Source organism: Danio rerio, chromosome 2, assembly GCF_052040795.2.
Source record: "Danio rerio strain M-AB ecotype USA chromosome 2, GRCz13ab, whole genome shotgun sequence".
Taxonomy (NCBI): Eukaryota; Metazoa; Chordata; class Actinopteri; order Cypriniformes; family Danionidae; genus Danio; species Danio rerio.
The window spans coordinates 16,214,444-16,239,848 of NC_141022.1; the positions used below are offsets into that span (position 1 = coordinate 16,214,444).

A 25,405-nucleotide genomic window follows, 5' to 3' on the forward strand; every position below is an offset into this window, starting at 1 on the left:
GGTACCCCATAAGACTCTCTTGTCTCTCCTGCCTGCTTCAGCAGCGTGTCCCGCTGGTTATAAACTAGGAGACGGAGAGAATGCGTTTAGTTTCGGCTCGATATATTTAAATGAAAACTAACACCGAACTGCTTATAATGCTCAAAAAGTTAAACTAAAATGCACAACTCTTGTTGGTTGCACCCGCGGAATGCACAATGAACCTAACGCGCCATTATTTTATTTATTCGTGAAGAATGAGCCAATCGCAGATGCTAAGTCATGTTGGTCAGGACACTCTGCTTTATAACTTATTAGTTTATTACAATAATCACACTTAGCTTTGCCATCTTTCTTCACCACATGTTACCACTGAGCACATCTTGAGGTCCATCTTGGACCGCAACAAATGTTAAGATTATTGAAGGTGCTCTCCGGCGGCAAGGTTTCTGGCAGAGTAGCGAGTGAAAAAATGTGCATGCAGAAATTGAAATGAAATTTTAAATTATATAACAAGCATCATATTCTTTCTAATCCTCACCCAGTTTTAATACAAGTTGTGTTTTTTTTATATTTGTGGCTGTGAAGTTTATTAAGAATATATATATATATTGAGATACTGAGTCGTTACAAGTAAAAAAAAAAAAAAAAAACAATTTTATTTTAAAGAAGAACATTGATGTTTTGAGGAAAAAAACTGAACAGAACTTAAACTAAATTATTAAAAATAAACTTGCGGGACTTAATTTATGTTCTGCAGCAACAATATTTTTATTATACTTTAAGTGATCTGCTTGAGGTAGATCATGTTTATCAATGGTAAGTTTTAGCCTAAGTTTATATCAATAACATAATGTGCATTGTCCTTTTCCATACAAAAAAAGAAAAAAACAATATTATGCACCATAGTAGCCTGTAGCCTATAAAAAGGCCGCAAATCTTTTTAAATGCATTAAAAGGCAAGCGCATATCTTAGCCTTGAGTTTGTTCACACTCTGCCGGTATTAACATAAATGCTGTTTTTTTTAATATAGCTAATTTTGATGAATTAGCTCTAACTGACAGCTTTTTCTTCTTTTTCCGCGGTTATGAGCGCATTATATTTCACGCATTAAGTTTACATATGCAAGGTGACTGAAATTGAAATTAAAATACAAAACATACTGAGCCATTAAGTAAAAAAACAAAACAACAGTTATACTTTAAAGGAGAACATTGACGTTTTGAAACAAAAAACGGAACTGAAACTAATTATTAAAAATAAACCTGCAAGACTTATGTTATGTCCTATTTTAATTATTCTTTTACTTTCATTATTCGTTTATTATTATGTACAATAATTGAAACATAAAATGAGATAGTAAAATATAATCAAAAACGAAAATGTAATCAAAACTTAAATAAAAATATTAATGAAAATGTCTTGTCTTAGTCTTATCAAAATAGCAAACACTGAACTAAAAACACTAAAAGACTGCTTTATTTGTTTATTTATGTAAAACTACTTATTTGTACTGAATGTTTGTGCTTTCATTTTAGTTGCCTTTTATTTCTTCAATTCTGTTTTCCAAAACGAGTCCTCTTAGCACTTAAAAAGTTTACAATAAAGCTTGTTAACAAATTTTAAATGATTAATTAAGGAAATATAATGCTTTGACTTATTGTTTAATCTCATTTACAAGCACAGTAGCATATGTAAAGCTGCTGTATAGGCTATTTCTGTCCGTTCGCATTCCGTGCCTTTGTGCCCCCTGGCGGCTTATTCACAAACTGCGGTAAAGTTTACAAATGTTTGTGAACTGTCATGGTTTCTGCTGTTCTGACATCAGCTGCAGATGTGAATGAATAGCAGCAGAAAGTATTTTCTCATACAAAAGGATCTTGAGACTCTCCGTGTTTGATTTTCTTTTTTATATACCCCATCATGTCGTTGAACTGTTGTATAAACACAATATTACACATGTAGCAGTCACTGGTGGGACACAATGCACACCTGCCACAAGTGCCACTACACAGCCACATCACACTGCAACTTGTGTGATATATATATATATATATATATATATATATATATATATATATATATATATATATATCTGTGTGTGTGTGTGTGTGTGTGTGTGTGTGTGTGTACACAAGTACATTTTCTTAATCTTTAAAAACTAATATTTATTTTTACCAGTTGCATTAATTCAAGAGATGTTGAGAAAATGGAATAGTTTTACGCATTTGGTTTAAATTCGTTTATTTGTAGCATCACAAAGAAATTTTAAAGGCCATTTACCCAAACCAGAAATGACCAATCAATATTATGTAAATATGTCACTGGCTGAAAAATCACTGAAAATCACTAGACACTAAAACCCCACAGACATTCTGAAAGACTCATTCATTCAAAATAAACACCAAAAACGGTAGCAGCAGCAAAGAGTGAGTTATTTTTGAAAATATGTGAAGAGAAATTGTCATGATTGTCATCCCAGAGACATCGACTCCCCATGCGTATATTCTGGTCTTTAATCTGGCCAATGCTGATGACGACTATGATCTTATAGCGAGGAATCATCAAATCTTTCACTCTGGCCTTGACAACCTGAAATTAGAATAACAACAAAAACTTATTTAATTTGTATGCATGTCTATATATTTATACAGCATACTACTAGTAAAAACAAAGTAGGATCTAATAAGTCTAATTACTAAGTCTACACTAAAGAAAAAAAATCGTAAAAAAAAAAGGTCAAATGACTGGCAGCTACGGCTACCAAACAAAAACCATACAATTACGGTAAAATGTCTTTGTTGAAATAAAGTGCAAAAAATAATAAATCTACAGATATTTTCATTAAAAGGTTTACAGAAAAACACTGTTATTTTACAGACTTTTCCTAGATTATTACGATCAAATCCATTTAATAAAGTAACACACTAAGAGTGTTCACATACACCTGTTTCAGATTCCGCTGATTGAAAAAAAAGAAATTTTACCTTAATTTTATGGTTTTTGTTTGGCAGCCGTAGCTGCCAGTCATTTGACCTTTTTTTATGATTATTATCATTTTTTTTACAGAGCAAGTAATTACAATTTATTACTTTAATTTTACGTAATTTTAAATGTACTTAAAAAACACTGTAAATAATATGTAAATTTTTTTGTAAAAAACAGACAAATTGCTGTAATTTGTCATTACTTATATAGTACATAAAATAACAGTCAAGCCGTTAATTTACAGATAATGTTTGTAATTTTTACGAACTTTTGAATATAATTTAAAATAACAGAGAAAATACTGTATAGATAATACTGTAATTTCCCTGTATAAAAAACACAAATGTCAGTAATTTGTCCTTAATAATAAAGTACCTAAAATGAAAGTCAAACGGTTAATTTAGAGAGATTGGTTGTCATTTTACTAAGTTCTGGATATAATGTGAAATGACAAAACAATTACTGTAAAAAATTTAAGAATATTTTCTGTAAAATTAGTTTTTTTTTTTTACAGGCTAATAGGGGCTTTTTGAAGAATTACCAGAATTAGTGAACTTCTACCAGAAACTTACATAGGACAAACTAGAAGAGCAATAACCATAGCAACCCTTTATAGAGCTAAAGACAAAAATAAATCAAACAGAACTAAAAGAGTTTGAATTGCATTCTAAAATTTGCCCTCCTTACAACAACAAAAATAAGAATAACACTTCATACGTATTTTACAGTACAATAAAACAATTCAAACACACCCCACACACATGAATAATTAAACACAATCAAATACACTAAACAACATAAAAACAAATAAAGAGGTACCTCTGTCTACTTGAAATTAATTTGTCCAATTCACAAGGATTAAACCACTGATTTAGTTGTTTGAACACATTCACTACCATCACACAGGTATTCAATATAAACAATTTAAACCTTTCAATGATTCAAGTAGTTTCAATAGGTGTGTTCGACATGAAGCACACCTGCAAAAAGTGATCAACGAGATTAGCCGAGCGCAGTCGATGGTGGAGTTGAAAACGAAGCTGTCAAGGCGGACAGCTGGACACTTCGGGGTTCAAAGTTGTTGCAGTCATGATGACAGATCACATGACACCATCATAATTTTTTTTTTTATAACAACAAAAGATTTACAAATAAAACAGAATACAGTTTCTACAAAATATAGTTTTTTTTTACAACAATAAGGGAATTATGAATTAAATATATTACAAACTCATGAGAGAAATAAGAGGAAACAAGTCAAGTGGTTAATATGAACAAAAACAAACAGGCCTTTTAAATACAAAGCAATAACCACAAATTCTAGTAGTTTAAACATCACTCTAGGCTAATACTTCTTGTTTGAATATGCTAAAACAGGGTTTCCATTTATTTCCATTTATAGATATAAAACTTTCCAATAGATATTAATGTAAAACCCAAAACGAGGTGTTTTAACTAAGTCTGAAACAATGATTAAGATTATTTTGGATAATGAAAGGATTTTCAAAAAAGCACTTTAATCCAAAAAGATTGAACAAAAGTACATTCCTAAAAAAAAGTGAGCTACACTTTAAGTAGAAGTTTCCCAGAAAGACCAGGCATAAACGGCTAGACAGAGAGAAAAAAATATCTAGTTTATAATCATATAAATCATTTTAATTATTTAATAAAACAGTTTGATTATGATGTTAATTATATTACAAGTGTGTAAGGCTTATTTAAGTTAATATTTAGGTTATTTAATAAAATATATCATTTAAATTGTTCATGAAGCTGAATACAGTAAATAGTCTGTATAAAAAATGTTGAAAATAAACCTATGCAAACAAGCTAGCCTTTATAACCAAATTATTTAACAAAAGATGCAGTAAAATATTTGTAGTCTTTTAATAAGCATGATGTGTACAAGATAAAGAGAGTATGAAAATGTAATTCTTTGTTTTGAAATTTGTGAATCGTAACCTGTCCAATAATAAACCTGAAACACACATGGTAATATCAGTGTCGTCATCAGAGCTTGTGCTGCCACTCTTCAGATTCGGTCTAAATCAGTCGTCTGAATGAATACTTTGAATACTTTGATGCCACATGTGACACTGGGCCTTTAAGGCGAGTCATCCCTGCCTACCGTTCCCAGGTGCCTGTCAGAAACATGCCTCAATGTGAGAAAAACTACAGTAAGAACTTTACCAATGAGTATTTGCTGCATTTTTGTGGATTTTCAACAATGAGTTCACGCACACACAGTGCAGACACGCAGACACACACACACACATAGCACAGACACGTAGCGCAGACACACATGCACATACATAGCGTAGACACGCAGACACACACACACACATAGGACAGACATGTAGCCCAGACACACACACACATACATAGCGTAGACACACAGACACACACATATATATAGCGCAGACACACACAGAGAGAGATACAGTGAGAGAGACACTGTGCGGCTATGCTGATGAAGTGAATATGAGGTAAATCACTGTACTTTATTACACACGTGCACACATTTTAAAACATGTTAAACTTGTAAAACTCACTCTTGATCACGTCTGATGATGATTGATGATCCTAGCAAACTGAACAGACCTTTTATTCCCGGTTGCTTTGTGCTCGTCCTGTTTTGTCGATATGATTTTATGCATTACTACGGAGACATGTTAATGCGCACAGCAGTCAATCAATATTGGTGGGCGGGGGAACCGCACTCCTATGTAAAGTTACGGTCGATCTGAAAACCATTCCAATTGGTCCACCGTTTTTATGTTGTTAAATAAAAAAAAAAGACTGGGTGTGTTTATTTTACCCCAATATGACAGCATATACAATATACTTACACACATGTATGTCCAAACAGCTTGAAAAGTAGATTTTTCACCATAGGTGCCCTTTAAGTAATTCATCCAGTTTAGCCACTGAGATTCTGTTAGAAGGCGCAAATGGTCATCCTTGTCCATCTGTAAAGGAGTTACGACTCAGTGGACCATTAACTAGCCGTCATAAACAAGTTTGGACCTCATAGGGACCATCATTTTGACTTCTAATAATCCTCTAAGGTTCTATCACTTTTGGGACGTTTATCCCAATTAACAGATCAACATCTGCTTTTATTAAACACAATCGAACCTCTTTCAGATGCGGCCACTTCTTTATGTCTACTTCCTTGGTATATTCTCCTGGCTAACTGGAATTGAACTTTGTGTAACAGTTTCAGGCAGTTCTATATAATAATTACTGCCCAGGGTGCTTCTTTCTAAGCCACGTAACCAAAAGGTTTTGATAGGCTTTTCCTGTCCCATTGTTTTGACCAAATTCTCAATCTATTTGCCATCCATGTTCAACAGTCTCATCAATCTCTCAGTGCAGAATGTTGCCGAACTCCCAGGATCTAAGAAAGCATATGTTTGAAACACTTTACTACCTTTAGTAGATTTTACTAAGTGTTGGAAAAGTTACTTTGGAAATGTAATAGATTACAGATTACAAATGACCCTATTTAAAATATAATAAGTTACAGTGCTTTTCGATCACTTTATAAAAGTAAAGTAACTTATTACATTTGAGTACTTTTTTATTACTTTTAAGTTTATAATGTAAATTTTCATCTAAATCATTACTAAGCATTTGAACCAAGCAGGTGTGACCTTACAGTAGCTCTGTGTACTGCTAGAATCAACGGCCTTCAGTTCACATCGTATCAGGTATTAAAAGCTTAAAAGCAAATCCATCGCAGCTCTAAAGCCAGCACAATTCATAATAAACTTGCCAGATGGCTACTCATGTTACAGCACAGCAGTAAAGCTGCCCTGTTCCTTTGAAAAAGTGTGTGTGGGGGGATGGGTATGGGGAGGTGGATTGGGGGGAGGGGTCCCCCAAAAGTTGTTACAGCATATATATATGTGCACATGCGTTCGATCAAATGGATCTTGAAGGTATGGGTTTACACCCCTGATGCATGGAGGTGTCTTCCCCCAGCGTCATGGGATTCCATTCGGGGGAAGTGGATACACTGACTTGGCTGGTTTAACTAGAAGCTGTTGGTGCCCCGCTTTGGGCTCTTGCTAAACAATTTGTGGTGTGACAGGTTTGTTGGAAAAGTCTAATCCGTCTAACTTCATGCCTTTATCATATAGCCTTGAGTCCAACCCAGACACCAGGCAGCAGTGTCGCTTCTATGTTTTTTTGACTGGTTACCTGACCTCCATCTCAGGCCACCGCTGTGGGGTCCTCCAGAATCTGACTATCCAGGAGGTTGAAAAGGCCTCCAAAAGCCCGTACGAGTCTGCCAATGTCATTAACGTGAGTGTGGCTCTGCAGATGGGGGCCACAGGTAGTATGCACTCACACACTTTCTCTCTGCTTATTCTATGTATGGCCAGATCACCATGCATAAGACAAACAGAGCCTTCTGCGTGGTCCAGTTGTCTCTCAACAAGAAGGAATACAGCTGGTTACGGAGGTTCTTGGAGCTGCGGGCTAGTCAATCTGCGTGAAACAGCACGGGGCTTCCTGGCAAACCCACCTTCACTGACGTACGAACTGCCATCGCATCTCATGAGTATTCATGTAATGCTCCTGTGGCCACATGACTGCCAGCTGCTTTGACCCTAAAAAGGTTCTGTCTGTCTGTCTCTGACGCAGGAAAAGAATGCACATTCTTCAGAGGATCGCCGGAAGGTGGCGCAATTCATGCGTCATGACACTTCAACCACAGATAAGTTCCAGGCACTTAACCTCGGCCTCCTCCAAGCATGTGAGCACCGCAGACTCTTCGAGAGGGCCTTGGTGGAGGAGGAGGGGGAGGAGGAAGAGGTGGTGGTGGCGGCGGGCAGAGAAAGCCACTCAAGGAAGAGGTGCAGGAGCACAGAGAGTCCCGGGTCACCCCTGGTAAGTCAGTTCGTCTTTGGCATGGATGTGAACAGCAGGGCGTGTGGTGTTGGCTAACTGGTCTTTCTGTGTCTCTTTTCCAGAAGGGAAACAGCAGGAGGACGCTGACATGGCAGCCTGCAAAGGTGAAAAGCCTGGGGGCACACCCACTCGAACCAACAGAAGACTCTGAATCTTCCTGAATAAATATTAAACAATTTTCTAAAACAATGAAGGTCACAATGTGTTCAGTGTCTTTGTTATTCCTTCATCTGTGAGGTAAAAAATAGCTTAAATCGGGACACATGATCCCAGTCTTGTGTGTTAAAAGTGTCACGTGGGACGCCCACATCTAGGTTCAGCCTTGGCTAAGTGCCAACTGGGACAAATGATCCCTGTCTTGTGTGTTAAAAGCGTCTTGTGGGACGCCCGGGTCCAGGTTCAACCTTAGTTGATAGCCCATTGAGAGAAATGATCCCTTTTACAGCACAAAAAGGGTGCTAGGCTGGACGAGACTGTCCAGGTCTGCGCCTGGTTTGAATGGCCATATGGCCCATGGTCCAACTCTGGGTTCTTCCAGGATGGCTCAGTCCTTTGAGCTGCATGAAGAGGGCAGAACAGGGCTGCCCGAGAGTGGGGGTTAACTTCTGTGAGAAAGTGAAAAAAAATCATTTTGAAAACGAAATGCATTGATTTTATTTTTTTGCTGTTTGAAACAACTAACACTCATTTGGGGGATGGTGGGTCTCTAGCGGGGGGGGGTCTTTGGAACGACCGCTGGCAAACGCCATGGATGAGCTCACCGGGGGCGTTGGTTAGACCCAGGGGAGAGCCCACCAAGCCATGCCCGGATAGAGACCACTATCCCCGGCATGACCCGCGCCTGGAGGGGGGGTAGCGCGTCCCTGAGTTTCGCTGACCTGCCGTTGAGTTTACGATAACAGACACATATGAAGGACTTGGTGCAATTTTCGATTTCGCGGTTGATCGAACCAGGCCCCAAAGGCATTCAAAGCAGCCCCAGGAGATGCGTTCGAACCCGGGGGAGCTAGGTGCGCGTTACTGCCCTGGTTCAGCCAAAGACCCAGGCCTCAAAGGCAATCAAAGAAGCCCCAGGAGATGCGTTCGAACCCGGGGGAGCTAGGTGCGCCCTACTGCCCTGGTTCAGCCAAAGACCCAGGCCTCAAAGGCAATCAAAGAAGCCCCAGGAGATGCGTTCGAACCCGGGGGAGCTAGGTGCGCGTAACTGCCCTGGTTCAGCCAAAGACCCAGGCCTCAAAGGCAATCAAAGAAGCCCCAGGAGATGCGTTCGAACCCGGGGGAGCTAGGTGCGCATAACTGCCCTGGTTCAGCCAAAGACCCAGGCCCCAAAGGCAATCAAAGAAGCCCCAGGAGATGCGTTCGAACCCGGGGGAGCTAGGTGCGCCCTACTGCCCTGGTTCAGCCAAAGACCCAGGCCCCAAAGGCATTCAAAGCAGCCCCAGGAGATGCGTTCGAACCCGGGGGAGCTAGGTGCGCGTAACTGCCCTGGTTCAGCCAAAGACCCAGGCCCCAAAGGCATTCAAAGCAGCCCCAGGAGATGCGTTCGAACCCGGGGGAGCTAGGTGCGCGTTACTGCCCTGGTTCAGCCAAAGACCCAGGCCTCAAAGGCAATCAAAGAAGCCCCAGGAGATGCGTTCGAACCCGGGGGAGCTAGGTGCGCCCTACTGCCCTGGTTCAGCCAAAGACCCAGGCCTCAAAGGCAATCAAAGAAGCCCCAGGAGATGCGTTCGAACCCGGGGGAGCTAGGTGCGCGTAACTGCCCTGGTTCAGCCAAAGACCCAGGCCTCAAAGGCAATCAAAGAAGCCCCAGGAGATGCGTTCGAACCCGGGGGAGCTAGGTGCGCGTAACTGCCCTGGTTCAGCCAAAGACCCAGGCCCCAAAGGCAATCAAAGAAGCCCCAGGAGATGCGTTCGAACCCGGGGGAGCTAGGTGCGCCCTACTGCCCTGGTTCAGCCAAAGACCCAGGCCTCAAAGGCAATCAAAGAAGCCCCAGGAGATGCGTTCGAACCCGGGGGAGCTAGGTGCGCGTAACTGCCTTGGTTCAGCCAAAGACCCAGGCCCCAAAGGCAATCAAAGAAGCCCCAGGAGATGCGTTCGAACCCGGGGGAGCTAGGTGCGCGTAACTGCCCTGGTTCAGCCAAAGACCCAGGCCCCAAAGGCATTCAAAGCAGCCCCAGGAGATGCGTTCGAACCCGGGGGAGCTAGGTGCGCGTAACTGCCCTGGTTCAGCCAAAGACCCAGGCCCCAAAGGCATTCAAAGCAGCCCCAGGAGATGCGTTCGAACCCGGGGGAGCTAGGTGCGCGTAACTGCCCTGGTTCAGCCAAAGACCCAGGCCTCAAAGGCAATCAAAGAAGCCCCAGGAGATGCGTTCGAACCCGGGGGAGCTAGGTGCGCGTAACTGCCCTGGTTCAGCCAAAGACCCAGGCCCCAAAGGCAATCAAAGAAGCCCCAGGAGATGCGTTCGAACCCGGGGGAGCTAGGTGCGCCCTACTGCCCTGGTTCAGCCAAAGACCCAGGCCTCAAAGGCAATCAAAGAAGCCCCAGGAGATGCGTTCGAACCCGGGGGAGCTAGGTGCGCGTAACTGCCTTGGTTCAGCCAAAGACCCAGGCCCCAAAGGCAATCAAAGAAGCCCCAGGAGATGCGTTCGAACCCGGGGGAGCTAGGTGCGCGTAACTGCCCTGGTTCAGCCAAAGACCCAGGCCCCAAAGGCATTCAAAGCAGCCCCAGGAGATGCGTTCGAACCCGGGGGAGCTAGGTGCGCGTAACTGCCCTGGTTCAGCCAAAGACCCAGGCCCCAAAGGCATTCAAAGCAGCCCCAGGAGATGCGTTCGAACCCGGGGGAGCTAGGTGCGCGTAACTGCCCTGGTTCAGCCAAAGACCCAGGCCCCAAAGGCATTCAAAGCAGCCCCAGGAGATGCGTTCGAACCCGGGGGAGCTAGGTGCGCGTTACTGCCCTGGTTCAGCCAAAGTCCCAGGCCTCAAAGGCAATCAAAGAAGCCCCAGGAGATGCGTTCGAACCCGGGGGAGCTAGGTGCACCCTACTGCCCTGGTTCAGCCAAAGACCCAGGCCTCAAAGGCAATCAAAGAAGCCCCAGGAGATGCGTTCGAACCCGGGGGAGCTAGGTGCGCCCTACTGCCCTGGTTCAGCCAAAGACCCAGGACTCAAAGGCAATCAAAGAAGCCCCAGGAGATGCGTTCGAACCCGGGGGAGCTAGGTGCGCGTAACTGCCCTGGTTCAGCCAAAGACCCAGGCCCCAAAGGCAATCAAAGAAGCCCCAGGAGATGCGTTCGAACCCGGGGGAGCTAGGTGCGCGTAACTGCCCTGGTTCAGCCAAAGACCCAGGCCCCAAAGGCAATCAAAGAAGCCCCAGGAGATGCGTTCGAACCCGGGGGAGCTAGGGGTCCATTGCTGAGCTGCCAACCCGCCTCCCAGCGCTCATATCCCCGCAGCAAACATAAGACCCCATCGCTGACGGAGGCTAGAACGACGTGCGGCTGGTGCCCCATACACGAGCCCAGGGCCGGTGGTGACCCATTCACAAACCCAAAGACCGATTGGGCCACCAGCGGTACGTCTTGGCCAGTTGGGTCACCAGCAGCACGTCTGTCTGATCCATGCGGTTTGGAGGAGTTAGTGTCCCCAGGCTTAATAGTGGGGTGCCCGGGCACGGCTGGTGATTAGGTGCAAATCTGGAGGGTCCTTTGGAACCAGCGCTTGCCGCCGGAGGGTGTGTGTACCTCGGGCAGCGCGCGCAGGGCACAGGCCCCCCCACCGCTGGAACTCAGAGGCCCCAGGCCAGGGAGAGGGGCTGGGCTCGCTCCCCAAGGAGGGTGTGTGTACCTCGGGCAGCGCGCGCAGGGCACAGGCCCCCCCACCGCTGGAACTCAGAGGCCCCAGGCCAGGGAGAGGGGCTGGGCTCGCTCCCCAAGGAGGGTGTGTGTACCTCGGGCAGCGCGCGCAGGGCACAGGCCCCCCCACCGTTGGAACTCAGAGGCCCCAGGCCAGGGAGAGGGGCTGGGCTCGCTCCCCAAGGAGGGTGTGTGTACCTCGGGCAGCGCGCGCAGGGCACAGGCCCCCCCACCGCTGGAACTCAGAGGCCCCAGGCCAGGGAGAGGGGCTGGGCTCGCTCCCCAAGGAGGGTGTGTGTACCTCAGGCAGCGCGCACAGGGCACAGGCCCCCCCACCGCTGGATGCCAGAGGCCCCATCAATGGTTCACCAGCGGCTCCATCAATGGTTCACCAGCGGCACATCTTTACGCATCTAGCGCCAAAGGTCCAACAGGAATACGTTATGCCTGGCGCTCACCGGGGCGTTGGTTAGACCCAGGCCCGAGCCCACCAAACCATGCCCGACGGGAGACCACCCTTCCCGGCCTGCTTGTCGGGACGTCCCGCGCCTGGAGGTTTTTGCCCGACACCCACAATCTCTGACCTGCCATCAGGTTTTCGGGGAAGGCGAAGAAATATGGACTTAGTCTCTGACAGTCCAGTCGCCAGACCCCACGGTGACTGATCGATAGGAGCTAGTGTGGCGCCCCAGGGGCTAGGCCCCCACCCAGGCCCCCCAAAGCACCAATGGGGTCGGCCTCTATGGGTGTGGCAGATCCTCCCCGTCCTGGGCGCTCTATCAGGGAGGCGTGGGGGTGTCCCTCCGCACACAGCGCCCCCCCTTCCCGCCCCGAACTGTGGGTAAAGGACCCAGATGGCCCGTCTGGCTAAATGACCCAGAGCTTGTCTGCTGCTCAGCCCGCCCGCCAGCCCGCCCCCCTGGACTCCGTTTCCCCCGCGCCGATACTCGGCCCGTGCCCCCGCCCCACGCCCCTCGCCCTGCGAGGGCTGGGGGATGTTCGGTGGGTTCGGTCGAGTCACCCGGTGTGGTGAATCGAGGCCCCAGGGGCAGCGTAGGGAACGAGCTGGTGTGGGCTTCGATTCTACCCCCGCCCGAGTGTGTGCGTCTGCATCCCGTCCGTCCGCCCGCAACGCCGCCTACCCCCTGGGTTTATCCTTGCTGGCTCCCGGCTGACCCCCACCCCGCCTACCCTGCTCCCGGGGGAGTGAGGGTGGTTGGTTGGGAGGGGAAGCTAGTGGACTCCGGCGAGGTGAAACGTGCCAGGGTCAGTGATGCCGGGGTTACGGGCTGTCTGGACCCCCCTTTCGATGGTTGGTGCGTATCCCATGTTGGTTGTAGCAGGTCGCAAAAGCTCCCGCAGCTGGCGCATGTGGAGCTGCCCCCTCCCCCCCAAAAAACGGCGCATGTTCGATGGGGCTCAAACAATCCCCATTTTGGGGTGGAAAAAGTGAACGAGAAAGGCTCCCGCTGGCCAGAACAGCAAAATGAAGGGGGGATAGGGAGTGAGGTGGGACACCCCTTCCCCAACTCGAGTCGTGACAAGAAAGAGAGGTGTCGAACCGCTGACCGGGGCAACGATGAAGGGGCGGTGGGGTGCATTGTTTAACGGGACACCCCCTCTGGTTCCTTTGAAAAGGGGGGAAGGGAGTGAGGTGAACACCCCTCTCCCCCCTACTTGAGAAGTCGTAACAAAAGAAGGCTTGAACCGAATGGATCTTCGTAGGGCATCGGCTTACACCTCCTGGTGCGGGGGGGTGTCCTTCCCCTTTAAGAAATACGGGTCCACCAACGTCATGACGCGGAAGTGGACGCCGCCTCCGGCCGCTTATTAACCGCCGCACGTGGCGTGCGGGCCCCTTTCCCCCTCTGCATTGGCTCTAGCACGGTCATGGCTGAATGTGCCCTATGCTTCAACGTCTACCGCCGGCTTGCGCCTCACCTGACGGCCGTTCACAAGGTGGCCAACTCGGACGAGAAGCGGCTGCTGCTCGCGCTGGCCGCCGGCCGCGTGGACACGCGGAAGACACCGTGCCCGGTCCCGGGCTGTCGCCGGACGCCAGCCCGCCTAGACAGGCACTTGAGGCAGCACGCGGAGCTCTCGACCTCGGTAAGGAAAGAGGCTATGGGGAGGGCGAAACGCCGGAAAGTAGCTCGGGAGTTGCAGTGACTGCGGTCCACCCAGCCTGCAATCCCCGTCGTGTCCCAGCTAGCATCGTCCTCCGAGGGGGAGCGGGACTCGGAGGACCCAGAGGCCGGCCGCCCGTGCGCCGACCGCGGCTGCAGGCGCGCCACCGAACGCATACAGGCTCAGCTCACGGACCTGGGGAAACAGGTTACCAAGATGCGGTCCACCCTGCTCCAAATCACACGCCTCTACCGGGAGCTAAGGAAGGGAGAAGGGGGGAGAAGGAGGAGGAAGAGGGCCAGGAGAACCAGGTCGCCTCCTGCACCACCGCCTCCCGGGCGAGGGGCGGCCGGAGGTCCGACGCCCCCCGAGCCTCCGGAGGCTTTGGAACCCACTGCCTACCCGTTCCCGGACCACGTCCCCGCGCTGAGTTGAGTATATTTCAGGCACGTCACTGTCGCTCTGCTGGGTGTGTGGCTTCGGGGAAGTTGACTCTTGGTTGTGCTCGTTCCACAGACCTTCTCTTGGGGGAGTTCGAAGGGTACCAACTGGGCAGCGAGCCCACCCCCCGCCTGCGGAACAACGTCACTTCGAAGCTGGGGAGAATCAAAGCCTTCCTTGGTTACATGGCCAGGGGCACCGCGGAGCCAGGGGACTTCCTTTTCCTCAACCAACCAGCCCGAATCCGAGCGTGGGCCGCCCGGCTAGGTCAGACGCGCATGGCCGAGCCCACCAGGCAGCACTACCTGAAGAACGTGGCTCAGTTCCTGGACTACCTCTCGGAGACGCCGCCGGCCGCCTGTCAGCTCTCCAGCACGGCTCTGGTTCTGATTCGAAGGGAGGTCAGAGCCCTCATCCGCGGCATACGCCGGCGTGTCGTCGTGCACGAGGTAAGGACCAAGCAGGCGAAGGAAAGCCGACTGATCCCCAAGGCCAGCCTGGTGCGCTGTCACCGGACCGCTGGGAGGAAAATTCCCGCCCTGCTAGGTAAGCAAGCCCTTCCGCCGTTCCAGCGATTCCCCCTGTTCGTTCTTCCGGGGCACCAACAGCCCTTGGTTCATCCAGCCACGTCTGTCTGCCCCTCTCCCCCGCGAATGGGACTCATTCGGGGGGGGAAGGGGGGCAGACAGACGTGGCTGGATGAACCAACAGCTGCTGGTGGCCCGGAGAGGAATTGTGCGTTTCTTCTTCAGGGGCACCAGCAGTTCATGGACTGCTGGTGCCCCTGAAGAAGAAATGCACAATTCCTCTCCGGGCCACCAGCAGCTGTTGTTTGAGCTGCTCGCGCCCCGGAGAACAAGTCACCAGCAGCCAAGAGCTGTTGGTGACCCAGAAAGGAAATAGAACCGTCGGTGGTCTAATCTGTCTAATGTCCTTCACCAGATAGCCTCGAATCCAACCCAAGCACTAGGCAACAGTGGCGCTTCTATGGCTTTCTGACTGGCTACCTAACCTCCATCTCTGGGCACCGCTGTGGAGTCTTCCAGAATCTCACAATCCAGGAGGTTGAAGAGGCCTCCAGAAGCCCCGACGAGTCTGCTTATGTCATTAACGTGAGTATGGCGCAAGTAAGGTGGGGGTCACCAGTAGCATGCTCTCTCACTCACTCACTCACTCACTGCTTGTTCTCTGATGGCAGATTACCACTCACAAAACAAACAGAGCCTTTGGGGCGGCTCAGCTGTCCCTAAACAGGGAGGAATACAGCTGGTTCCGCAGGTTTTTGGCGCTGCGGGCTGGTCTCCCCGGAGGGAGCCAGGCTACCTATTTCTTTTTCACTTCCAGAGCCAGTCCTTGTCGGACCCTGAACAAGTACTTTCAGTCTGCTTGGCTCAGTATGGGCCTTCCAGGCAAACCCACCTTTACTGACATACGCACTGCGATCGCGACTCATGTGAGTAGGCATTGTGACGCCCCTGTAACTACCAGCGGCGGCTTCTATCCTAATCAAGCTTCTGTCTCTCTCCGACGCAGGCAAAGAATGCACACTCTTCAGAGGATCGCCGCAAGGTGGCGCAATTCATGTGCCATGACACTTCAACCTCAGATAAGTTCTACGCACTTCACCTCGGACCTCTCCAAGCACGCGAGCGCCGCAGACTCTTTGAAAGGGCCCTGGTGGAAGAGGAGGAGGAGGAGGAGGATGGGGAGGCAGCGGGCACTGAAAGCCCCCCGCGGAAAGGGCGCAAGAGGACAGAGACTTCCGTCTCTCCCCTGGTAAAAATCACATTCTCTTTGGCGTGGACAGCAGAACGTGTGGCATTGGCTAACTGCCCTTTATGTGTCTCTTTTCCAGGAGGGAACCAGCAGGAGGACGCTGCCATGGCGCCCTGCCAGGGGGAAAAGCCAGGGCGCTCGCCCGCTCGAACAAACAGAAGACTCTGAATCGTCCTGAATAAATATTGTACAACTTAACGGTCAAATGGTGTTCAGTGTCTTCATTATTCCTTTTATTTATTATCTGTGTGGTAAAAGTAAATTCAGTGGGGACAAAAATGAGCCCTGTCTTCTTAGTTCAACGCTGTATGCCTGCTGCGTCCAGGTCCTGCCTTGGCTACGTTCCGATTGGGACAGATTAGCCCTAACTTGTGTGTTAAAAGTGTCACGTGGGATGCCCTCGTCCAGGTTCTGCCTTGGCTACGTTCCAATTGGGACAAACTATCCCTGCCTTGTGTGTTAAAAGTGACTCGCGGGACGCCCCCGTCCAGGTTCAGCCTTGGTTGATAGCTCATAGGGAGAATGAATCCCTTTTGCAGCACAAGGGGGTGATGGGCTGGACAAATCTGTCCAGGTCTGCAAATGCTTTGAACGCCCAGAAGGCCTTGAGTCCAATTCTGTATATTAGCAAGCTTCTCCCGGGACAGCTCGGTCCTTAGAGATGCATGAATAGGTCAGGACAGGGCAGCTGTGGAGTGGAGGTTAACTTTATGGAGGAACTAAAACAAACTGTGTAATAGACAAGCTGAAAGCAGCGCAAATATCTTTACAAATAAAAACGAATCAAAGGATTAAAATATTACAAAAAATATTTTTTTCTACATCAATATAAACACCACTGTCTCCATGCCTTCATCTCAGGGAGCTTTTTTTAGTTTATTTTTAGACATTTTGATTTTGTATAATGTTATTATTATTATTATTTATTATATGCATATTTATATTTCTTTTATTAAAAACACGCTTAGATTAGTCCACATGTGGGTTTTTGGACTATATGGGCCATAAGAACAGGAAGTGTGTTTAGATACAACTTAATTTTCTATCCAAACTTCTATGTTATTGCTTATTATTCATTTGCTGGAAATTAGAATTGAATTTAGAAATAGTTCGGAAACAAATTTTTGCGCTTAGCAAACGAAAATAACCATATAGGCTTCTGGATGTCTTCAGTGGAGTGTGTAACACTGTTTCCTTATCCGTAAAAGTGAGAAAGTAAAGAAGCTGACTGGAGGAGTCTCGTTCTATATCCTCATGCTGCAGATGCTCTGTTTAACTAAAGTTTTCTTGCTATTGAAGCGCTCAGTTTTTTCACTAACAAAATCCGCCATGTAAATAGCAAATGCGCCATGGAGCGATAACTAACTCTTAAAGGGAATGGGAGATTAGACTCTTGATAGGTTTATTCGCAAAACACACCCATAACTTGTTAAGGGAATAAGCAAAACCCTTTTAGACCTATAATATCAAGAGATCAAGATGGCGGCGCGATCACAACGCGAGGCTCAGTGTCTCTCCAGTTTCTGCATTTTTGCAGTATTATTCCTTCTCATTTCGGGTCTGTTCGTGCAAAACAGTGATACCTTTACATTGTACACCCAACAGGAGATTTTGGATATTGGTTTGTGCATTCCGTACAGTTTTATTAGCAATCTTCGACTCATCCCTGAGATCGCCAGAACACTCCAGGTTGAGCGCCCTGCCCGGCCGGGCGGAAGTGCTCGGAGATGGCGTAGAGAGCGTAAACAAAGACGGGGTAAGCGGGGCGGGCTAAGAGCTAAGCTAAAGCTAACACCACACCGGCTCTCTTTACCCAGCTTCTTTCTCGCCAATGTACGGTCACTGGTGAACAAAATGGATGAGATTCGACTGCGCATCAACCACAACAAACGATTATGGAACTGTAATGTCATGATTTTCACAGAAACATGGCTAAACAGCAGGATACCAGACAACGCTGTATCGCTCCATAGCACCACACATTCCGAGCGGACAGAACGGCGGATGACTTGGGTAAAACCAGAGGCGGAGGATTATACATTTAAATTAGCAAAGCTTGGTGCACAAACTCTGTTGTCGTTGGGAGACATTGCTTTGCTAATCTGGAATTTCTAATGGTTAAATGTAGACCTTTTTACCTACCATGGGAATTCACATTTACCATAATAACTGCTGCTTATATTCCTCCTGACGCTGATGCCAAGCTGGCTATGAACGAACTTCATGCAGCCATCAGTAAACAACAGACTGCTCACCCGGAGGCTGCTTTTATTGTTGCTGGGGATTTTAATCACTCAAACTTAAAGACAGTGCTCCCTAAATTCCATCAAAACATTTTCTGCCACACAAGGGGAAACAAAACTTTAGACCATGTTTACACAAACATGGCTGAAGCATATGCTGTGACCCCCACCTTCCCACCTGGGGTAGATCACCTTTCTTTGATCCTTACCCCCAAATACTCACCCCTTATCAACCGCGTGAAGCCATCAGTAAGGACCATCAAAGTGTGGCCAGCGGGGGTAGACTCCATACTCCAAGACAGATTTCAACACACAGACTGGGGTATGTTTGCTTCCCAGACCACATGTGGCTCTCACACAGACATTGACAGTTACACTTCCTCTGTTCTGGAATATATCAACACCACCATAGACAGTGTTACAACCCAGAAACAAATCACCACATACATGAAGCAGAAGCGATGAACAAGGAGGTCGCCTTCTGATAAAAGCACGCAACACTGCCTTCAGATCAGGGGATGCACAGGCCTATAGCACTTCCAGGGCTAATCTGAAGAGGGGCATCAAAAAGGCCAAACACTGTTACAAGTTAAAGCTAGAGGAGCACTTTTCCAACTCTGATCCTCGGTGCACGAGGCAGGGCATCCAGGCCATTACCAACTACGAACACAACCTGTCGCAACCTGTCCAATCCTCTACTCCCTTTTTACCATCGACTGTAAGCCTGTGAACAGATCCAACACCATCATCAAATTTTCAGATGACAACACAGTGATTGGTCTAATCAGCAATAATGATGAGACGGCCAATAGGGAGGAGATACAGCATCTGACAACTTGGTGCACTGACAATAATCTGCTCCTTAACATCAACAAGACCAGGGAGGTCATTGTGGACTTCAGAAAGGGACAAGCAGGCTCACATGAGCATTCACATCAATGAGATGGCCGTTGAGCCTGTCTCATCCTTCAAGTTTCTGGGGACCCACATTTAAAAGGACCTTTCCTGGACCACCAACACCTCCAGCTTGATCAAGAAGGCTCACCACCGCCTTTTCTTCTTAAGGCAACTTACTAAGAACCAGCTTTCATCAGCCGTCTTGGTGAACTTCTACCGCTGCACCATAGAAAGCATCCTGACAAACTGCATCACAGTCTGGTATGGAAGTTGCTCTGTTGCTGAGTGTAAGGCATTGCAGTACAGCCATTGTGGACATCCAAAGGAAACACTGTACACAAATTTAAACAGGTGCACTGTTTACATTTGCACATTTAAAATTTGCACATATTCACTGCACCACATTGCACTGATTTACTTATTTGAACTGTATATACCCACTGCACATGGACATTTGTAACTATGTACACACCCACTGTACATATACACTTGTAATCATGCTTATTTATCTGCACACTACTGATTATAAATAGCAACCTGTACATATATTCATATATTGCAAATCTGTTCATAGCTAATCCAACCTGTATATATTGTTAATAGTACATCCATTTGTAAATATCACCATAGTTTTTCTATAACTGCACTTAATAACTTATACCTGTATCCTGCACTTGCTGCTATTGCACTGCTGGTTAGACCTAAACTGCATTTCGTTGCATTGTACTTGTACATGTGTAATGACAATAAAGTTGAATCTAATCTATCTAATATCACCTATAATATAAAAGCATGGAATTTTTCCAGTAGAAACATGGTAACAACATATTTTATACTCTAACATCCTTGTTTCTGCAGACACTATCAAACATTCAGCCCAAATGCTCAGGAGAGACCTAAACCATATTTTTGTCCCTAGGAAGTAGGCTATGACACTTAATTTCGGCTTTACATAAGAGGACAATTTAAGGGTGTTGCATATAATCCCTCAATTGGTAATCTTAAGGAAAAAAATATTGTTTCAAAACAGAAGAGCAGGTTTGTCTTAAAAACATATAGCCTACTATATCGCTGTGCTCATATTTCAGAGAAGCATATTTCCAAATCTCCCAAAGCAAAATAATCCCAATTTTAGGCTATCCTTTTAGTAAATGTGAACTTTTTTTCATAAAAAAATAAGCAAATATTTGTTTGAGGAGAAAATTCAAACTTCTTCATTCATTTCAAATTCATATAGAAAAAAAGTGCAGGACTAGATGACAGAAAAGAAGCTGGTTGCTGATGGTTTTACTCTTACAATATATAAGCTTGCCCAACCGTACTTTCACACTGTAAGCTGTGAGAGCGTCAAAGTAGCCGGAAGTCATTCATTTTCAATGAGAGTTGGCGGTGATAAGCACAGAGAAGCAACGTGACACTTTTTTGCAGGTGTGGGCGTCGAGGAGAGTTGAAATCAAGTTAATTTTATGGTAATGAGCTTTGATGCGAAGAATGAAGTTCACCGCTTGAGAGGAGTTCAGAGAACACAGTCACTGTAAACTTTGATTCCGACCACAGTTGTTCCCACCGGATTATTTAATTATTTGCAATATTTTCTTACAGGATCATACTTTAAAAAAGTTACTGGTGAGTTACTGATGTGCATTAATGTTATATATATATTTTTTTTTTCTTTAAAAAAGCGGGAATCTCATGCGACAGTACAAAACAGAATTGCTGCTTCAGGATATTTCAGACATATGGACACATTGGATAATTAAGTGAACCAAAGCCACACTACATGCTACTTGATCTTCCATCCTGTTTTGCAAAACTAGAGAAATGGTTGTAGACTCTCTTGAATCAGGCAAACGCCACCTTTTCTTTCACCCTGCCCAAAGCCCCAGGTGGTCCTCTTTGACCCAAGGTATTCAACGGGCTGAAAAAGGCCAGACGTTGGCCCCGAGAAAGCCAAGACGAGGCCAGATCAGGCCCCGGAAGTGACTGTGGAAACCTGACTGTCCCTGGATTGTACTGGCATGCTTGCTTTAGGTGCGACAAGACATAGCTATTGAGGACACCACATCCACAAATTTACAATATGTAATACTAAAAAAGTATTAAAAACTTGGAAGAGTAGGTACAAAAAATTTTCACTTCCTTGGTTTAATAGTGATATTCTGCAAAACATTCTAAAATAAAGCATATTAAAGTTCCCCTTCGCATGGGGAACTTCAATGCTATTAGTAGATTTTAATCCACAAATGTGGATTTCAGAAAGCCAATTGTCTGAAAAAGTATATAACAGGCCAATGAAATGCCAAATGAGTTGGCAGCGTAAGCTTGCGCACCTGAAGCTTATTGCCAATTAGCTCTGCATATAATCACAGGGAAAGCAAGGAAACACCATCCTTTTTGCTTCAGAGACTATTACAGCCTTCTGAGTCGATGAAGGTTCCTCCTGCTGTGATCCAGCGATTTCGAGCGAACGAGAGCATTCTCCCGGTCCAGAGTGTGTACACGCAGCGGCAGACGGTCGAGCTGGGTTTCTCCCTTGCCTGGCGTTCTTTGGGTCTGGTCCTCCAGAGCGGTGCATATAAAGTTGCAACCTCACAAAAAGAGCAACACAGTCGCGTAGCACGTCCTTTTCAGGATGGCGCTCCGACCATGCGTTTCTGGATGCAGTGGTTTCTTGTCCCTGGATGATGGGCACGAACACTGCGTTGCAAGTCTGGGGATCCAGCATGTTAATGCAGTGCTCACGGGCAGTTCATGTCTTCATTGCGATGCCATGACTGTTGCGCAGTTAAGATCGCGGCTAGCCTTTGCAAAAGGGCGAACCACCCCAGCTATCCCCTGCACTGCAGCGGGCACTCGGGCAGATCTGAGGGTTCCAGTGGGAGATTATCCGTCCCCTTCGGGCCCGCGGACCTCCCGCTCCTCCAAGCGCTCCATCCAAGCTTTGAACGAGGGAAGCAATCCGTCTAACCAGATTTTTAGCCCAGGTGGTATGCGGCGATTCCTCAGGTCGAGCGTGCGATTGTGGTCAATCTTTGTCCGCGTGGCGCCTCCTTCTCGGGGGGTCCGCCTCGTCTCCCGTCCAAAGCCTGTAGGTTATCTGCCTCCCTCGGAGCTAAAGCTTACAAGGCTGCGGGCCAGGCTGCTTGCACGCAATGGCCACCTACCAGCGCTACCAAGCGCAGGCGCTGGCCGAGCTGCATGAGGGTGGGTCCAACCCAGGCTTGTTACATGAGCTTCGCACCGCAACCGACTATGCTCTTTGGACCACTAAGTCTGCTGCGTGTGCGTTAGGGAGGACGATGTCCACATTAGTGGTCCAGGAGCGCCACCTCTGGCTAAACTTGGCTGATATGCGCAAAGTGGACAAAGTCCGCTTTCTTGACTCCCCCATATCCCAAGGTGGCCTGTTCGGCGACACCCTTTGTGAATTCGCCCAGGAATTCAAGGCAGTGAGAGAGCAGTCTGATGCGATGGGTAATGTCACCTCTCGGCGGAACCGTAAGCCCGCTCCACCCGCCGAACCATTCATATCTGCTGCTCCTCGTCAAAGGCGCCCGCCTACGAGAGCTGCCCCGCCCCCGCACACACCTCTGGCGAAGCAAGCTCATTGAGCACCTCGAAAGCAGGCACCTCGGGAGGGGCTAGCCCCATTTCCAACGGCACTTTTTACTGCCATGAAAACATTTATGAAAGAACACTTTTCCACTTCTCTGGATGTGACAGCCCGAAATCTGCCAGTCTGGGATGCTATGCTTCTAGCTTGCAGGTTCAGTGCATTTTGCCAGTGGCTCACGAGCGCTGGGAGGACGGTCTCCTTTCTCCCACCCCTCGAGCCCCCTCTTCGGAGTTTGGGTGCGGAGTGAGAGAAAATCTCTCACCTCCAGCTCTTCCGCGGGACCCTCGCGCTTCCCGGATCAGCACACCCACTCCGCGCTGCCCCACTGCTGGTACGTCAGTGATTGTAGCGATGAGTCCATTAGCGAGAGCTCTGCCTGCCTGGTTAGCGCGGGCCAGCCCTTCGTGGTGGCTCATAAGCACAATCAGACTTGGCTATGCGAGTCTCGGGATTAGTTTGCAGCAATAGACCTGAAGGACGCATATTTTCATGTCTCCATTCTTCCTCGCCACCTTCAATTTCTGCGGTTTGCGTTCGAAGGTCGAGCTTGGCAATACAAAGTCCTCTCCTTCGGGCTCTCTGTCTCCGCGGGTCTTCACCAAGCTCGTGGAGGGTGCCTTAGTGCCCCTTCTGCTCGTGGGCATCCGCATACTCTATTATCTCGACGACTGGCTGATTTTAGCCCACTCTTGGGAGCAATTGATTATGCACAGAGACAAGGTTCTCCAGCACCTCCAACTGTTGAAGGTTTCAGGTCAACCGAGAAAAGAGCAAACTCGACCCCGTGCAGAGGATCTCTTCTCTTGGGCTGGAGGTGGACTCGGTCACCAAGACAGCGCGCTTCTCCGGAGAGCACGCTCAGCTGATGCTGAACTGTCTGAAAGAGCTCGACAGCAAAATAGTGGTCCCACTGTAATTATTTCAGAGGCTCCTGGGGCATATGGCATCCGCAGCCGCTGTCACGCAGCTCGAATTACTCCATATGACACCACTCCAGCACTGGCTTCATAATCGAGTCCCCAGGCATGCGGGCGCACACCGAGTCACTGTTACTGCGCTGTGTTGCCGCGCCCTCAGCCCTTGGAACGACCCCTCGTTCCTACAGGCCAGAGTGCCTCTAGAACAGGCGTCCAGTCATGTTGTTGTTTTAACAGATGCTTCCAACACGTGCTGGGGGGCTGTGTGCTGCAGGCATGCAAATGCGGGCCTGTGGAAAGGAACCCAGTTGCATTGCCATATCAATCGTCTGGAGCTCTTGGCAGTGTTCCTCGCTCTCCACCGTTTTTTTCCGGTGCTAGAGCAGCAGCACGTGCTGGTCAGGACGGACAGCAAGGCAGCTGTGGCGTATATCAACCGCATGGGGGGTATTCGCTCTCGCCACATGTCTCAGCTCCTCCGCAGTCTGCTCCTCTAGAGTTATCCGCGGCTGAAATCGCTGCGACCATTCACATTCCAGGCAAGCTCAACCGTGCAGCCGATAAGCTCTCACGGCAGCCTTTACGTCCCGGAGAATGGAGACTCCACCCCGAGTCTGTTCAGCTGATATGGGCGCGATTCGGGGAGGCCCAGATCGATCTGTTTGCTTCCCCCAAGAACGCACATTGCCAGTTTTTCTTTTCCCTGACTGAGGGCTCACTCGGCATGGATGCACTGGCCCACAGCTGGCCTCGGGGCATGTGCAAATATGCTGTTCCCCCAGTGAGCCTGCTCGTGCAGTTACTGTGCAAGGTCAGGGAGGACGAGGAACAGGTTTTGCTGGTTGCGCCCCTCTGGCCCAACCAGACCTGAATGTCAGAGCTCTCCCTCCTCGCGACGGCCCTCCCCTGGCAGATCTCTTTGAGAGAAGACCTACTCTCTGGGACAGGGCACCATCTGGCACCCCTGCCCCGATCTTTGGAATCTCCACGTGTGGTTCTTTAGACGCAAGGAAGACATAGTTAACCTACTTATTGCAGTTGTTAATACTATCACTCGGGCTAGAGCCCCCTCCTCGAGCGCGCCTATGCCATGAAGTGGAGTCTATTCACTGAATGGTGCGTCTCTTGTAGAGAAGACCCCCAAAACTTGTCAGATCAGCGTTGTGCTTTCTTTACTCCAAGAGAAGCTGGAGAGCAGGCAGTCACCCTCCACACTCAAAGTTACGTGGCTTTCGTCTCCGCTCTCATGACGCGGTGGCTGGCAGCACCGTGGGAAAGTATAACCTCATCATCCGGTTCCTCAGAGGCGCTAAGCGAATTAATCCACCCCGCCCCCTCTCATGTTCGGTTAGGATCTCGCCCTCGTTCTCACGAGCCTGTTTCAGATCCCTTCAATCCTCGACTCAGTATCTTTAAGATTTCTGTCCCTGAAGACAGCTCTGCTGGTCGCATTGATATCGATTTAGAGGGTTGGGGACCTGGAATCATTTTTCCGTCAGTGACTCGTGCCTGTATTCGGGCTGGCTTAATCTCACATTCCAGAGACCCCGCCCGGGATATGTGCCCAAGGTTCCTACCACACTCTTTAAAGACCAGATAGTGAGCCTGCAAGCGCTGCCCCCGGAGGAGGCAGACCCAGCCCTTTTCT

At 47.9% G+C, this 25,405-nt stretch overlaps 2 protein-coding genes across 6 annotated transcripts in view; one reads left to right on the top strand and one right to left on the bottom strand.

Annotated features, from left to right (window-relative positions):
- Positions 1-2,207: 2,207 nt before the first annotated feature.
- dynlt5 (dynein light chain Tctex-type family member 5) overlaps positions 2,208-25,405 on the bottom strand; it is a 65,011-nt gene continuing 41,813 nt past the window's right edge. For 2 of the 3 annotated variants that reach the window (XM_087239268.1, NM_001004623.2), the window contains 1 exon segment: positions 2,208-2,572. In XM_087239268.1, coding sequence (XP_087095394.1) covers positions 2,529-2,572 — 44 coding nt within the window. In that variant the 3' untranslated portion in view covers positions 2,208-2,528. 3 annotated transcript variants of the gene reach the window in all.
- LOC147846251 (uncharacterized) lies at positions 13,466-16,290 on the top strand. 3 transcript variants are annotated; one of them, XM_087240578.1, is made up of 5 exons: positions 13,466-14,854; positions 15,251-15,420; positions 15,507-15,761; positions 15,842-16,084; positions 16,164-16,290. In XM_087240578.1, the coding sequence occupies exons 1-5, from the start codon at positions 13,639-13,641 to the stop codon at positions 16,260-16,262; spliced, it is 1,983 nt and encodes a 660-aa protein (XP_087096704.1). In that variant the 5' UTR covers positions 13,466-13,638; the 3' UTR covers positions 16,263-16,290. The 3 variants fall into 3 exon arrangements, with proteins under 3 accessions (XP_087096704.1, XP_087096705.1, XP_087096707.1); XM_087240579.1 differs by having other exon boundaries at positions 14,048-14,297; positions 14,384-14,854; positions 15,507-16,084; XM_087240581.1 differs by having other exon boundaries at positions 14,048-14,297; positions 14,384-14,854; positions 15,842-16,290.

Coding starts and splice junctions, on each gene's coding strand:
- LOC147846251 (XM_087240578.1), top strand. CDS start 13,639: ATGTGCCCTATGCTTCAACGTCTACCGCCGGCTTGCGCCTCACCTGAC. Junction 15,421..15,506: donor AGTCTGCTTATGTCATTAAC/GTGAGTATGGCG, acceptor CTCTGATGGCAG/ATTACCACTCACAAAACAAA. Junction 16,085..16,163: donor AGACTTCCGTCTCTCCCCTG/GTAAAAATCACA, acceptor TCTCTTTTCCAG/GAGGGAACCAGCAGGAGGAC.